Here is a 16295-nt window from a genome sequence, read left to right as displayed (position 1 = left end):
GGAGGGGATCACGAGCTGAGGGAGGCAGGCGACTGAGGTTTTCTGGTGGATCTGAAAAGGAAGGACTGAGCAGAGTAAGAGGCTGACAATCTTTAACTGGAGATTGGGCTAGGAGAACCTGAGTCCTTGAATACGACATAAAGGTCTGGATGGGAGTGCAAAGTCCAAAAAGCCTGCACATATGGGATTTCACCCTACTCTCGGCTCCAGTGGCAATAATTAATTAAAGTGGTGAGGAGGCTAAAATTCAAAGTTCCATCAGGAGGCAAGCGACATTGATTCTCCAAGGGATACTGAGGCCCGACCTCAGAGCAAAGAAAGACTAGCTTTTATTTGCGAACTTCCTTGGACAAATATAGAGTAGCCAAATTAGAAATGAGACACCACAGTGGGGTCTGAGCCTCTGCTTTTGAGGGCTGGTTCCCCATGTCTGCATCACTCCCAATTAATCCGACTGAGAGGACTGCCCAGTGTCCCAAGTGCGCCAAGTCAGGGGAGACGTCCTGGGAGCCTGGGTGAGGGATGTCTCCCCTACCACAGGGCCAGGGGTGGGCCAGATGCCTGTAGAAGTGCTGGAGCCTCGAGTAGGGGCATCTCCCATACTGCAGGGCCAGGGTCAGGCTGGATGCCCGCAGACATCCTGGGGCCTGGAGTAGGGACGTCTCCCGTACCGCAGGGCCAGGGGAGGCAGAATGCCTGCAGAGGGTGGGACACCTGGACGTATGAATGATTTATAACGGACCAGGTGAAATGGAGTTAGGGAGGGAAACAGACTGGGGGAAACTGAGGGAATCACCAGAAAACACACCATGCAGCAGACAGCAGTATGAGGCCCCGGGTTGGGGAAGAAGGGGGCGGAGCCACGAGTGGCCTGTCAGGGCTCCGCGTCACACTCCTTCCTGGGTTTTTCAGCACCATATGTAAGATAAATTCCAATAAATTTCGACCGAAGTAAGCAGGCAAAGAGAGGCAACAAAGGGCCAGGTAGTTTATTTGAATGCCACCCCCGGGTGATGTTCCTTGGTCTGAAACACAGGCCAGGGAAGTCACACCCAGCAGGGCAGGCAGCAAGTTTTTAAAGAAGGCAGGGGGAGGGAGAGCAAAGGTGTACAGAGGCGCAAGGATTCGGCTCTGTAGGGTATCTGGGGAATCTCTCAATGGACTTTAGCCAGGTACTGGAAAGTAAACACTAATCATTTAGCTTGGGGGAACGGCTCTAGTTGGGAGGGTTATCCAATCAGGCTCTGGAATGTTGTCAGACCGGAACCTGTTGGTCTCTTTGCCTCCTTTGGTGAGGCCTGAGTTTGTCCATCAGGCTCACCCCTTCCCCTGATGCCTGCACCTAAGACCAACTGCCCAATACTGATTTACACAGAGGCTAGGCTTTCTGAACCCATGGGAACAGGTGCTCTGATGAGCACACAGGTACTCATGGCAACGGGCAGCCCTGCGTTTGAAATGGGGATGTCCATGCAGCTGCGGTCTGTTCGGGGCACTGTACCCATTGCGCTTCAGGAAGCAGACCGTGTGTCCCCAGGGCTGTATGTGGGGGCCCTGCAGACCCCAGCCAGGCCCCCATTGCGGGAAAGCTCCAGCCCATCAAAGAAAGGCCCTGCAGCCTCCAAGTCCAAGACCAGAAATTCCTCCTTTGCATTTCTTGGAACATCACCCGCCTGCTAAATATGTATGTTTACCTTTTCAATGGTTTTAAGGTACTATCTCACACAAGTAAGACCATCGCATGATTCACATTCCACTGTAAACATGGAAAGTACAGTGGCAAGTCCTCCTCCCGCCTCTTTCCCAGCAGCCCAGATCGCTGTCCAACGGGAACCAGTGTCATCTGATTGTGCAGATCTTCTCAGACATGTGCTATGAGACCAAAGGCAAATGCATTCTCTTCTTATTTTTTAAATGCTTTCAGTTTTCTCTTCTGGTGAAAATTCATTTATGTTCTGATATATTTGCAGATATTCACAGCCTTGCAAGCAAGCCACAGTGAGCTTTACTTAACAGAACTCCTGCTGGGGATTGAGAAAAGAACAACTTGCAGACATCTCCCAGGACTTGGGTTTTTATCATGGGAAAACTTAGATGATTTTCACCAAGGAACTTCATATTCAGAGGGATGATGAAGCACAGCATGGTACTGAGACACTCACGAGAGGCAGGCTTCCCTCTTGCTTCCTCCACCAATTGTGGACAAGATTCTCCCTCACAGCTTTCATGTAGGATTTGCTTGTTCTTCTCAGGACCACCGACTGGAAAACCGCACGGTGGAAAAATTATCTCGTCCCAATTCCACACCTCTTTTTATATGACTCCATCAAAAAGCCTAGGCTCCAGAAGCAGGTGGAATTGTTAGACCAAATGTGTTTGAAAACACCAGCCACGCAAGGGGGAGATGACAGTCCTCTGCACTCTGATTTCTGACCATCCCTGCAGGAAGGCCAGGGGCGGGTGTCTTTCGAGAAAACAAAAATCTCCGGACGTGGGTCTCAGGCCTTAGCGGACAGAGGATCTTCCTCCCAGTCAGGGAGGAGCAGCACAATGGGGAGATCACATGTGCACACAAGGTTTTAGTGTTATAGGTGAAGCTGCGGAGTTGACACCCGGTACCCAACTTGCAACAGGCTGGACGGGTATGTGGAGATATTTACAGCCTTGTAAGCAAGCCACAGTGAGCTTTACTTAACAGAACTCCTGCTGGGGATTGAGAAAAGAACAACTTGCAGACATCTCCCAGGACTTGGGTTTTTATCATGGGAAACCTTAGATGATTTTCACCAAGGAACTTCATATTCAGAGGGATGATGAAGCACAGCATGGTACTGAGACACTCACGAGAGGCAGGCTTCCCTCTTGCTTCCTCCACCAATTGTGGACAAGATTCTCCCTCACGGCTTTCATGTAGGATTTGCTTGTTCTTCTCAGGACCACCGACTGGAAAACCGCACGGTGGAAAAATTATCTCGTCCCAATTCCACACCTCTTTTTATATGACTCCATCAAAAAGCCTAGGCTCCAGAAGCAGATAGAATTGTTAGCCCAAATGTGTTTGAAAACACCAGCCACGCAAGGGGGAGATGACAGTCCTCTGCACTCTGATTTCTGACCATCCCTGCAGGAAGGCCAGGGGCAGGTGTCTTTCGAGAAAACAAAAATCTCCAGACGTGGGTCTCAGGCCTTAGCGGACAGAGGATCTTCCTCCCAGTCAGGGAGGAGCAGCAGAATGGGGAGATCACGTGTGCACACAAGGTTTTAGTGTGGTAGGTGAAGCTGCGGAGTTGACACCCGGTACCCACCTTGCAACAGGCCGGACGGGTGTGTGGAGCTTCTGGGAATGCATTACAAACTCAAGTCCCAAAGTGGCTTCTGCTGCCTGTCTTTTTCATTGCCAGCTCAAGTGCTGCAAAATTCCCTCTGGAAGAGGAGGGGAGTAAAGCTACTCCTACACTGCCTGCTATGCCACTTCAGTTGGCCCCTTGGCACGTGCGGATCCAGGTCAGAGCGCCATGCTCACGGAGGAGGGTGTGCCCGCCACCCTCCACGCGGAGGCGTGCTCACCGGGAAACCTGCATGCACTCAGCAGGTGCCGTGAAGGGGACACGTAGTGCAGCAGGCCTGCGGAAGAACCCCGAGTGTTTCCCGGGTGGGTCTAGAGCTCTGAGCCAGGAGTGATCTCTGAAGAGTTATTTTTACATTTTAGGCACTAGTCCATTGTGAGACGTATGTTTTGCAAATATTTGCTCCCAGTCTGCAACTCGTCTTTCCATCTTGTTAAGGCGATCACTGGCAGAGCAAATGTTTTCACTATCGTTGAGGTCTGGCGGGAAGCTCTGGAGGGCCGCCCCTGGACTCGGGGGCGGGGCGCGAACCTAGGGAGGCAGCCCGCTGCCCGTGAGGCCTGTGAGACAGGACGGCTGCGAGGCAGCCAGCCCGCGGTGCGTGGGCCCGGCCGCCGAGCGCAGGGTGCGGGCTGGGGGTGCGCAGTCCACAGGCGGCGGAAAGGAGGCCCGGCTCCGACGCCCCGGGACCCTGAAGCCGGGTCCTGCCAGCCGCGGATTCCCGCTTCGCCTCGCGCGTCGCGCGCACGCGCGCCACACGCCCAGGGAGCGGGCGGGCTCCGGGCGCGCGGACCAGCGGCTCCAACGGCTCCCAGGATCCCTTGCGGCGGACCGCTCGCGCTGCGCACGAGCGCGCGGGGCGGGGCCAACTGCCGAGCGGCCGGTCGGGGGTCCGCGGCGGCTAGCCCCGCCCAGCGTGGGAGGGGACGTGGCCGCCGCGTCCTCGCTGCCGGGGGTGGGCGGGGACGCACGGGCGGCTGCCGGCCTCCAGCACCTCGCGGGCTCTCGGCGCCGAGCTGAGGCGGCCCCGGATGATGACTCAGAAATAAAAGGGGTCATAGCAGATAATTATGGACAGCTATGTGCCAACAAATTGGATGACCTGGAAGAAACGGATAAATTCTTAGAAACATAATCCACCAAAACTGAATCAAGCTCAAATAGAAAGTCTGAACACACCAACAACAAATGAGATTGAATCAATTTTTAAAAACCTCCCCAAACAGCAAAGTTCAAGATGGCATGGCTTCACTGGTGAACTCCACCGAACACTTAAAGAGAAATGTAAAAAGTCCTTAAATGGTCCCAAAAAATTGGATAGGAGGGAGCACTTACAAACTCATTTAGATGACCAGCATTACGTGATACTGAAGCTAGACAGGACAATACAATACAATACAGTAAAATTACAGGCCAATATCCCTGATAAGCATAGATGGAAAAATCCTCAACAAAATTGTAGCAAATCAAATTCAACACCACATTAAAAGGATCATACACAATGATCAAGTAAGATTTGTTCCTGGGATATAAGGACAGTTCAACATACCCAAATGAATGTGACACACTGAATTAACAAAAGGAAGGAATAAAATAAGCTATCTCTATCGATGCAGAAATGGGACTTGAGAAAATTCAGCACCCCTTGCACGGTACAAACTCTCAACAAATTGGGTGTAGAAGGAATGTACTTCAACACAATAAAGGCATATATGAAAAACCCACAACAAGCATACTCACTGATGAAAAACTGAAATCTTTTCTTCTAACGTTAGGCAGAAGGCAAAGGTGCCCACCCTCACTGTTTCTATTCAATAGCACCGAAAGGCCCAGTCAGGGGAATTAGGGGAGAAAAAGAAAGAAAAGGCATCCAAATCAGAAAAGAAGTAAAACTATCTCTGCTCATGCATGTCACGATCATACATGTAGAAAACCCTGAAGTGTCAACAGCAAAAACTCTTAGAACTCATAAACCAATTTGGCAAACTTGCAGAATACAAAATCAACATATAGAAACCAGTCATGTGTCTAAACAAAAGCACCAAATTACCCTATTCACAGAAGGTCCAGCCCTGGGGGGAGGCGATGGGACAGCAGTGTGGGCATCGTTGAAATGCAAAGGCCCTGAGGCCAGCCTCTCAGGCCACAGCTACATGGGGCCTCCTACCTCAGTGGACGGGACGCTCCTGCACAGAAATCCCCCAGAGAGACGAGGTGCCCCCCCCCCGCCCAATCTCCTTTCTGAGTGCCCCGATTCTCCTTCCCAGCCCGATGCCCTCTCTGTGCTGAGGGAAGAGGGACTGTCCACCAGCCCACACATTTCATGCGCCCACCGAGGCCGGAGGATGGGCCTTCCACGTCGGTTGTGGAGCCTGTCCCCTCATGACATGCCTTTCCTCTCTGCTCAGCCCCCCAGGAGACCCTGATGCCTGAGCATCCCCCAGCGCCCCAGCCCGCTTCAGCGAGAAAGGGAGGGCCCCCTCTAGACAACGGCTGTCTGCAGGCTCTGTCCAGAAAGTGGGCTGGTGCTGCAGAGAGCACAGGGCCAAAGCAGCTGCCATCCTTCGAAGTTTGGGGTCCTGTGATGACGCTGTGTCCTGGGGACTCCCAAAAGCGGCCTCCAGGAGGGCAGAGGTGGGGCGGGGGAGGGCTTATGCGGGCGGTGGGCAATCGGGAGCCATCTGGAGAATGCACATGAATGTGGAGGGGGAACGGGGACATCATCGCCTTGGGTCCCGGAGCCCGGGACCTTCCTGCTTTCGGCGCCCCTTACCGTGGAGAAGCCCAGATGCCACTAGGGGCAGAGACGCCGAGCCTTTCGTGACAAAACAGGCTTTATTTGCATTTGCATACAAGGCCCAAATGGGCTGAACACCCCCACCGCCCCACACCTTTCCCACCACCCTCTTATCCCACCCCCCAACCAGCCACCCCCAGGGGCCCTGCCTTCCCACCTCTCCCACCCCACCCTCCCTGTCCCACAGCAGCCAGGATCAGGACTGGGATGTGGAGGAGCCCGAAGCTGCCCTGGAGGGCCGACTCCTCCCTACTGGCTGCAGGGCCGCTTCCTACCCTTCCCTGTGCCGAAAGGGTCCCCCCTTCTCTTCCGGGGCTGTGAGGGGCAGCCCAGCCCCAGAGCCAAGGCTGGTCCCCCAGCGCCCCCGAGGCTGGCCCCTGGCAGGGGTGTCTTCCCAGCAGGGGCTGGGCCTGCACACGGGGCCCGACTGCTGGCCTTGCCAGCTGGAGGGCCAGCGGGGCTGAGGCCCGGCTTCTGGGGAGAGCGGGCCTGGGGTACTCCAGGGCGGAGGAGGTCTGAGCCTGGAGTAGGACTCTGGGGCAGTCCCCAGGATGGCAGTGTGTGCTGAGATGCCAGGAGGAAGGCCAGGCTGGGGAGCTCCTCCTCGCCCTCACTGGGCCTGCCCGTGGGCCCCAGGGACTCCCGAGCAGGACAGGTCTCTCCCGGAGCAGTGGCGAGCCTGGGCCCCAGGCTGGGCGAAGTGCGGCACCGAGCCTGGGGGGCATGGGGCCGCCAGCCAGCCTTCAGGGGAGGGGGCTCCTGGCGTCCTGGAGAGGCAGCGAAGGCTTCGGGCCTCCACACGCCAGCGTCTCCTCGGCTGTGCGCCTGGCGCTGCCCGCAACCAGACTCTGGTGGGCAGGCTTGGTCGCTGGCCCCTAGCTGGGGGCCGTGGCCGTGCCTCTGGGGATCCTGGCCGGCCTCAGACCCAGAAGGCCTTGAGTCCAGTCGGGGTGTGCCGTGACTCGCGGGGGCCTGCACACCCTCCTCCTGCTTCAGTTCCAGGAGTCGCTTCTGCTCCAGCTGCGAGGAGGGAGGGCACCGTGAGGCCGCCCGAGAGGCGGAGGCGGTGCCACGCCAACGACAGCCGCTGCGGCTCTCCTGCCAACCTCACCCCCCAGCTTGGTGCCCCGGCCGGCGTCCTCTCTCTCCTCCCCGGCTCCCCCCATCCTCTCCCTGCCGTACTCCTGCCCGGCCCCCACCCTCAGAGAGGCCCTCCCTGCCACTTCTGCCATGCAACGCAGGGGAACGGTCAGGAAGGAATCCTGTCCTGGGGTCCCCTGCCCTGGCACACCCGGGCTGCCCCTCTCCAGGCTCACCTGTTTCCTTCCCTTTCCCAGCTCACCTGTGCCAAAGACAGTCCTTCCTCCTGCTCCAGCTCCTCAGCGAGGGCCAAGAGATCCAGCTGGGCTTCCGGGCAGGGCAACTCCGCCAGGAAGCGTGGGTGCAGAACTGCGTCCGCCTGGCCCAGAAGGAAGAGGCTGTGAGCATCCTTGGAGGGAATCCCCTGGGCACCCAGAGGACCCAGAGGGCGAGGGAAAAGCAGAGACCAGCCCCAGCCTCCACAACAAGGAGGTGTTGGAAAGACGTGGTCACGGTCCCCGACCACAGGCACACATGCACACGCACAGCATATACACACGTACATGTGTGCATGCCACACACCCCACACGAGACGTGCACGCAAACATATGCACAGCCACACAAGTACATATACAGGTACCTATGCACACACACGCACACACAAGCATGCACACCAACACCCCGCACAACCCTGGCTCACCTGGTTTACCCCTATACAACACGCAGACACACACATACATTTACACAGATACATATGCACATCCACTGTCACACACACGCACCCGCACACGCATGCACACACACACACACACACACACCAGAGCTGAGGAATAAGAACAACTTAATTCCAGCTGCCTGGGCACCACCCCGACATGGGTGGTGGGAGTGCCGCTCCCTGAAATCCTGTAGCACCCTGGCCAGGGCCAGCCTACCTTGTTGAGAAAGTCTCCCTGGGCACAAAGCTCATTGATGTAGGTCAGGAGACCCGGGTCTGGATAGACGCCCTCCTCTCCCTGTGGCGGCTTGGAGCTATCCTCCCCACGTTCTTCACCGGGCAGCCCCTGAGTTGGGCCGCTGGGCCCCAGCAGCCCCTCCATGATCTCCAGGCCCTCTGCCACGGCCTCTAGGGGGATCTCCGTCGGCGCCTCGGTGTGCGGGCTCTGCCGGCATCGCGGTGGCTGGGCGTTGGCGGACTGGGCCCCGGCGCTGGCCTTCTCGCGGATGCGTGCTGAGGAGGGTGCAGGGAAGGAGTGTGGGTAGGCTGGCCGCACCTTCCCAGCACTGAGCGTGCTCAGGGAGGACGGAGCTCGGGGACATTCCCGTGGGGGGTCATGGCCAGCTGGTCCGCAGGCACCAAGGTGTGGAAGGGGACACAGGGCCTCCGAGGGCTTCATGCTGGGGAGGGAGGCCCGCCCTCCTCCCAGCCCCCTGCCCCTTCCAGCACCCCTTGTGGGTCTCTGATCAGGGCAGAGGGGGGTGGCCATGTCCTAAACCTGGCCCATTCCCGTCGGGACCAAGGGAGACCCCACGCTACTGGTGGCATCGAGGTCACTGCCCAATGCGCCCGGGATGAGTAGGACCGTGTTGGGGACCGAAGCCTTCCCAGGCTCCCACTGCCTCTGGCCTTTGGCTCCGGGGGAACACGGTGGCATACCTCGCTTCTGGCCCCGCTCTGGGGCTGAGGGCGCCCGAGGAACAGGCCTGAGGGGTGCTGGATGAGGCACGCCCTGCGCCGCCTTCATCCACTGTGCGTTCTGACATTGCCTCGCCTCCTCGGCCTCGAACTCCATGAACCTGGGGCGAGGGAGGCACGGTCCCTTGAGGAGGAGGCCTCCCGGGCCCAGGCAGAGAAGCAGTCAATGGAGAGGTCAGACGGAGAGGGCATGGGGTGTCATGGCCCCGGCCATGGTGGGGAGGCAGGCTGCCTGGGACACCCGACCCCATGTACAGCCCCAGGGCCAGTGTCTGCACCCTCCCCCCCAATGCCCTGAGACCTTCATGTCTAGACAGAAAAGGTCAGCGTCTGGACAGGTGGGGCTCTGGGGCAGGGGAAACGAGTAGCCAGCCTCCCAAAGTGGGGGGGGCATGATCCCAGAGGGGTACAGGTCTTCATCCTGCCCTTGGCCCAGGGCCCTGACTCACCTTCCCGCCATCACATAGTAGATGCTGCGCTCTGACTTGCTTAGACAATGCCACTTCTGCACGCCCCGCTGCAGGACCTCCTCCCGGGTCATGGTGGGGTTCCGGCGGGCCAGGGTCCGAAGCACTGGGCTGTAATTCGCCCACTGGGGTCAGTCACCATCTGCAGCCCGGAACCTGCCCACCCCACCTCACACTGTGGAGCCCGCATCCCCAGCATGGAGGACTAAGCCCAGGAGGAGACCGGCAGGGTCTCGGCGGTAGAGGCCAGCCTTCCGGGCCACTGTGGTGCCGCCTGACTCCACAAGCCTCCGCCACGGACTGCGGCCGCCCGTGCCCTCACACCGCAGCTGCCCACTGTGGCCTGGAGAGCTGGGCTGCTCCTCAAATTGGCATTTTCCGGCTAACAACGACAGGCATCAAATGGGCGAGCACAGGCCACGCCATCAGACACCCTGCCTGGACAGCCCAAGGCGCGGGCTCTGCAGGCCTCGGAATGCAGTGGAGTGGCCAGTCAGGAGGCGCCCGGCCATGGTGGGGCTTCCCCGCCCTGGGCTCCGAGTGTGCCGCCCCACCCGCCCCAGTCCCCCCTGCCTCTCCTGGCCTGGACCCTGCACCCAGGAGGGCAGTTGGGCAGAGAGCTGTCTCCTGGGCCCTGGGGTCCCCCGCCTCCCTGAGGGGATGCCCAGGTATCATCCCCTCAGCCCGGTGTTAAAACGGGCAGAACCCTGAGACCGCAGCCTCCAACCCTGGGCCTGCCGGCCAGGGGCCCCACTGTGAGCCCGCAGCGAACCTGTGGTGAGCATTGCAGCCAGAGGCCGGCTGGCTCACAGGGACCGCCCGCGAGATGCGGCCTAAAGGATGTCACCACCAGAAGTGACCGCCTCCCGACAACCAGCCCGGTCAGAGCGAGGGCGACACCGCCCTTGATCCAGGCTGGACACCGTGGCTTCCCCGTTGGACGACACTCACATGAGGAAGCAGGACAGTGCCTCCGCATCGGGACTCTGGGGCAGGTGCCTGCGGGCCAGGGGCTTGCAGTGCTGCCAGCGCCGGAACTTTTCGTTCACGCTGCTGCGGTGGCAGGCGTTCCCGGGCGAGGCGGTGGGCTGCGAGCAGGCCGGGCCGCTGTTCCTAGCGGCCCCAGGTGGACGAGGACTGGCCAATGCTGGGAGCCCGCCAGAGGCCAGCTGGGCAGCTGGCACTGCAGCTCGAGGTGGACGGTGCAGGGACCAGCCTTCATCGCTAGCCTGGGTGCTCCAGGCAGGAGGGGCGGGCAGGATGGTCTTCACTCCCGAGGCCGCCAGGAACTGGGGCACAGGACACACAGCACCCCCACAGAGGGCCCCAGGAGTGCTCCCATGGAGAGGGGCCTGAGTCACGACAAAGGTCTGAGGCTGGGGAGCCTGCACGGGCCTCTGTTCCGGCCAGACGTGCACAGTGACGTTGCAGGCCCCGGGCCAGCCTGGGCCACAGCTGGCCTGTGCTGCCACCAACGGCGTGCTGGGAAGAGTCGGCAGCACCAGGGTGCTTCCTGGGGGCAACACTGGGCCCAGGACGTTCGGTGGGTGCTGCTGCCAGGGGCCCAGTGTGGCGGGCCGAGGACGGGAGTGGCTGACGGCAGCACTGTGAAAGATGACACGAAGGTGCCAAGGTTGACGGTCCCCTGCGGGCCCGGCACTGGAAACGCTGTCAAGACAGGAGAGGTGCTGAGAGAATCTGTCCTGGGAAGGGTGCCCGGGACTCAGGGGCCGGTGTGCTGGTGGAACCGGGCAGGGCACAGCTGTCCGCAGGGGACAGTCAGGCCCCGACCAGCTGAGACCGTTCCCCTGGAAATGTCTGCCCCACCCGGGCCCCCGGCCCACTCTGCCAAGAAGAGACCTCCCAGCAGGTGCTGCGTTTGTGCCACCAGGCCCTGGCCTCATGGCTGTCTCCACACAAGACTTGCAGACACCTGCCTGCGGGGACGACCCCGACCACAGCCCGTGAGCCGCAGGGCACTCATCCCCCGGGTATGGTCCGGGACCTGGGGCCTTGAGACCCGGCAGTGTCTAAAACACCGGGGCCCACGCCCCTCTGCTTTGCGGTGCCCGTGCCCACGTAAATCCCTCTCTTTCTTGCCTGACACAGCACACCAACGCACTTGAAATGTCCCTCTGCGCGGGAAAGGCCCCGGGACCCTGACTGACATAACCCATCCAGAACCACCCACAGCACACCCTTAACATGGGCCAGGGTCCCTGCCACCGCTCAGGAGCTCCATTCCCAGGAGAGGGTCAGTGGAGGAGGTCTCGTGTGCCCTGAATTCTGTCACTCGACAACCAGTGTGGCCTGCAGAGCCTGGGAAAGGGCTGGGAATGGAGAGCAGAGGGCAGTCAGGGGAGGATCCCTCCGCTTTGGAAAGGAATCAGCACGTGTAGATGTCCCACGGGACAGGCAACCATACTCCACGTCCACTATCATCTCTGGGTTAGTGCCTCGCACACAAGCAAACGCCTCATCTCAAAGGTGAAACGCAAAGCTCAAGTTTGTGAGACACTGGACAGGAGGAAGTGGCTCTGCAGAACTGAGTCTCCTCACAGGGAGAAGGATTCAGGATGACTCAGGAACCCAAGCCCTATCCTGCTGGCGTCACCCGGCTGCCCTGTCCCCGGTGAGCCCAACAACAGCCCACTGCCCAGAGGAGAAGAGCTCTGGCTGGAGGGAGGGTGGCAGGTCTGGGCTCCGGCAGCCAGGGGACGCTGTGGACTTGCTCGTGGAGAGGACACGTGCCTGCAGACTTGGCCACAGATAGGGCCCCTGGACAATTTTCTGGCTCAGGCCAAGTCTGTCTACCTCTCCTAGCGCACTGTGGGGTCTGGTAAAGTGCAGTTCAGATCCCTTGGGATGACATCGTGGGGCCAGCCCTGTGCCCAGGAGGGTGACTCAGGGCCGGGCTTTCCCGGGACCACCCCCCTCCGTGCCACCACCACAGCCTCCCCAAACGCAGGGTCCACGGCGCGTCTCCTTTCTAGAAAGCAGCAGCGTGTGGGCGGCAGTCCCTTCTCCCTGCTCAGGGCGCTTCCCTTGTGTCACCTGACCCACCTCCAGAAGCCACCTCCCCAGGGCTACCTCAGCTTTCCAGAGGCCTCCCCGCACCTCCCAGGTGAGATACCCTGGGGCCCAGAGCTCTCTCCCCCCTTGACGGTCTAACCACTGTGCCCGGATAACAGTCACATTTGAATCCCAGGGACCGGTGGGCGGTGGCCCCTGAAACACTGCCACCCAGCCTTCAGGCCTTACCTCCTCCTGAAGTCATCCCCACAGGCTGAGATCCGACCGCAGCTGCTTGGCCGTTCCACCTGGGGAACCGAGTCCAGGACCAGAGAGCAGCCTCCTCCACCAACTGCTCAGGATCCCACTCAGGCAGGGCAAGTTTGAATGTAAACAGGCCTAGAATGTAGGGGCCCAAGACACTCTGCAGTGGGGGAGGGGCAGAGGGCAGGCGGGCTGGGGGCACGAGGGAGGGGGAGACATTCCACGGGCACTCTGGCAGGTGGGCAAGAGCACAGGTGCTCTTCCAGCTTACAGCGCCACACCCTCGGTGGGTGCCTCTCTTGGCCGCTTACAAATCGTTTTTCGGGCTCACAGCACCAAGGTCCTAGCTGATGTTCCCGCTACTTTCATTCCGTGACCATCGACCTAGTGTGCGGCCGGGGCCCCACTGCTTCCTACTGCCCGTCACTGACTTCCACAGAGGCTAGGCTTTCTGAACCCATGGGAACAGGTGCTCTGATGAGCACGCAGGTACTCATGGCCACGGGCAGCCCTGCGTTTGAAATGGGGATGTCCGTGCAGCCGCGAGCCTGTTCGGGGCACTGTGCCCGTCGCGCTTCAGGAAGCAGCCCGTGCGTCCCCAGGGCTGTGTGTGGAGGCCCTGCAGACCCCAGCCAGGCCCCCGTTGCTGGAGAGCCCCAGCCCATCTAAGAAAGGCCCTGCAGACTCCACGTCCAAGACCAGAAATTCCTCCTTTGCGTTTCTTGGAACATCACCCTCCTGCTAAATATGTATGTTTACCTTTTTAATGGTTTTAATGTACTATCTCACACAAGTAAGACCTTCGCATGATCCACAGTCCACTGTAAACACGGAAAGTACAGTGGCGAGTCCTCCTCCCGCCTCTTTCCCAGCAGCCCAGATCGCTGTCCACCGGGAACCGGTGTCATCTGATTGTGCAGATCTTCTCAGACATGTGCTATGTGGCCAAAGGCAAATGCATTCTCTTCTTATTTTTTAAATGCTTTCAGTTTTCTCTTCTGGTGAAAATTCATTTATGTTCTGATATATTTGCAGATATTTACAGCCTTGCAAGCAAGCCACAGTGAGCTTTACTTAACAGAACTCCTGCTGGGGATTGAGAAAAGAACAACTTGCAGACATCTCCCAGGACTTGGGTTTTTATCATGGGAAACCTTAGATGATTTTCACCAAGGAACTTCATATTCAGAGGGATGATGAAGCACAGCATGGTACTGAGACACTCACGAGAGGCAGGCTTCCCTCTTGCTTCCTCCACCAATTGTGGACAAGATTCTCCCTCACGGCTTTCATGTAGGATTTGCTTGTTCTTCTCAGGACCACCGACTGGAAAACCGCACGGTGGAAAAATTATCTCGTCCCAATTCCACACCTCTTTTTATATGACTCCATCAAAAAACCTAGGCTCCAGAAGCAGATAGAATTGTTAGCCCAAATGTGTTTGAAAACACCAGCCACGCAAGGGGGAGATGACAGTCCTCTGCACTCTGATTTCTGACCATCCCTGCAGGAAGGCCAGGGGCGGGTGTCTTTCGAGAAAACAAAAATCTCCGGACGTGGGTCTCAGGCCTTAGCGGACAGAGGATCTTCCTCCCAGTCAGGGAGGAGCAGCAGAATGGGGAGATCACGTGTGCACACAAGGTTTTAGTGTGGTAGGTGAAGCTGCGGAGTTGACACCCGGTACCCACCTTGCAACAGGCCGGACGGGTGTGTGGAGCTTCTGGGAATGCATTACAAACTCAAGTCCCAAAGTGGCTTCTGCTGCCTGTCTTTTTCATTGCCAGCTCAAGTGCTGCAAAATTCCCTCTGGAAGAGGAGGGGAGTAAAGCTACTCCTACACTGCCTGCTATGCCACTTCAGTTGGCCCCTTGGCCCGTGTGGATCCAGGTCAGAGCGCCATGCTCACGGAGGAGGGTGTGCCCGCCACCCTCCACGCGGAGGCGTGCTCGCCGGGAAACCTGCATGCACTCAGCAGGTGCCGTGAAGGGGACACGAAGTGCAGCAGGCCTGCGGAAGAACCCCGAGTGTTTAGAGCTCTGAGCCAGGAGTGTTCTCTGAAGAGTTATTTTTACGTTTTAGGCACTAGTCCATTGTGAGACGTATGTTTTGCAAATATTTGCTCCCAGTCTGCAACTCGTCTTTCCATCTTGTTAAGGCGATCACTGGCAGAGCAAATGTTTTCACTATCGTTGAGGTCTGGCGGGAAGCTCTGGAGGGCCGCCCCTGGACTCGGGGGCGGGGCGCGAACCTAGGGAGTCAGCGCGCTGCCCGTGAGGCCTGTGAGACAGGACGGCTGCGAGGCAGCCAGCCCGCGGTGCGTGGGCCCGGCCGCCGAGCGCAGGGTGCGGGCTGGGGGTGCGCAGTCCACAGGCGGCGGAAAGGAGGCCCGGCTCCGACGCCCCGGGACCCTGAAGCCGGGTCCTGCCAGCCGCGGATTCCCGCTTCGCCTCGCGCGTCGCGCGCACGCGCGCCACACGCCCAGGGAGCGGGCGGGCTCCGGGCGCGCGGACCAGCGGCTCCAACGGCTCCCAGGATCCCTTGCGGCCGACCGCTCGCGCTGCGCACGAGCGCGCGGGGCGGGGCCAACGGCCGAGCGGCCGGTCGGGGGTCCGCGGCGGCTAGCCCCGCCCAGCGCGGGAGGGGACGTGGCCGCCGCGTCCTCGCTGCCGGGGGTGGGCGGGGACGCACGGGCGGCTGCCGGCCTCCAGCACCTCGCGGGCTCTCGGCGCCGAGCTGAGGCGGCCCCGGATGATGACTCAGAAATAAAAGGGGTCATAGCAGATAATTATGGACAGCTATGTGCCAACAAATTGGATGACCTGGAAGAAACGGATAAATTCTTAGAAACATAATCCACAAAAACTGAATCAAGCTCAAATAGAAAGTCTGAACACACCAACAACAAATGAGATTGAATCAATTTTTAAAAACCTCCCCAAACAGCAAAGTTCAAGATGGCATGGCTTCACTGGTGAACTCCACCGAACACTTAAAGAGAAATGTAAAAAGTCCTTAAATGGTCCCAAAAAATTGGATAGGAGGGAGCACTTACAAACTCATTTAGATGACCAGCATTACGTGATACTGAAGCTAGACAGGACAATACAATACAATACAGTAAAATTACAGGCCAATATCCCTGATAAGCATAGATGGAAAAATCCTCAACAAAATTGTAGCAAATCAAATTCAACACCACATTAAAAGGATCATACACAATGATCAAGTAAGATTTGTTCCTGGGATATAAGGACAGTTCAACATACCCAAATGAATGTGACACACTGAATTAACAAAAGGAAGGAATAAAATAAGCTATCTCTATCGATGCAGAAATGGGACTTGAGAAAATTCAGCACCCCTTGCACGGTACAAACTCTCAACAAATTGGGTGTAGAAGGAATGTACTTCAACACAATAAAGGCATATATGAAAAACCCACAACAAGCATACTCACTGATGAAAAACTGAAATCTTTTCTTCTAACGTTAGGCAGAAGGCAAAGGTGCCCACCCTCACTGTTTCTATTCAATAGCACCGAAAGGCCCAGTCAGGGGAATTAGGGGAGAAAAAGAAAGAAAAGGCATCCAAATCAGAAAAGAAGTAAAACTATCTCTGCTCATGCATGTCACGAT

The 16295-nt window shown here is 58.2% G+C and overlaps 1 protein-coding gene across 1 annotated transcript; it reads right to left on the bottom strand.

The window, feature by feature from the left end:
- Positions 1 to 6393: 6393 nt before the first annotated feature.
- LOC130683120 (NUT family member 2G-like) lies at positions 6394 to 15436 on the bottom strand. Its single transcript, XM_057499393.1, has 10 exons — positions 14929 to 15436; positions 14567 to 14667; positions 12646 to 12704; positions 10797 to 10989; positions 10336 to 10673; positions 9367 to 9495; positions 8879 to 9018; positions 8157 to 8563; positions 7487 to 7603; positions 6394 to 7164 (listed from the first exon to the last, which is right to left on the bottom strand). Exons 1-10 carry the CDS (start codon positions 15434 to 15436, stop codon positions 6394 to 6396), a joined length of 2763 nt encoding a protein of 920 aa, XP_057355376.1.
- Positions 15437 to 16295: the final 859 nt, after the last annotated feature.

The sequence above is a fragment of the Manis pentadactyla genome, chromosome 3 (assembly GCF_030020395.1).
Source record: "Manis pentadactyla isolate mManPen7 chromosome 3, mManPen7.hap1, whole genome shotgun sequence".
Taxonomy (NCBI): Eukaryota; Metazoa; Chordata; class Mammalia; order Pholidota; family Manidae; genus Manis; species Manis pentadactyla.
The sequence above is the reverse complement of the archived record's forward strand: the minus strand, read 5'-3'. Positions and strand labels throughout refer to the sequence as shown.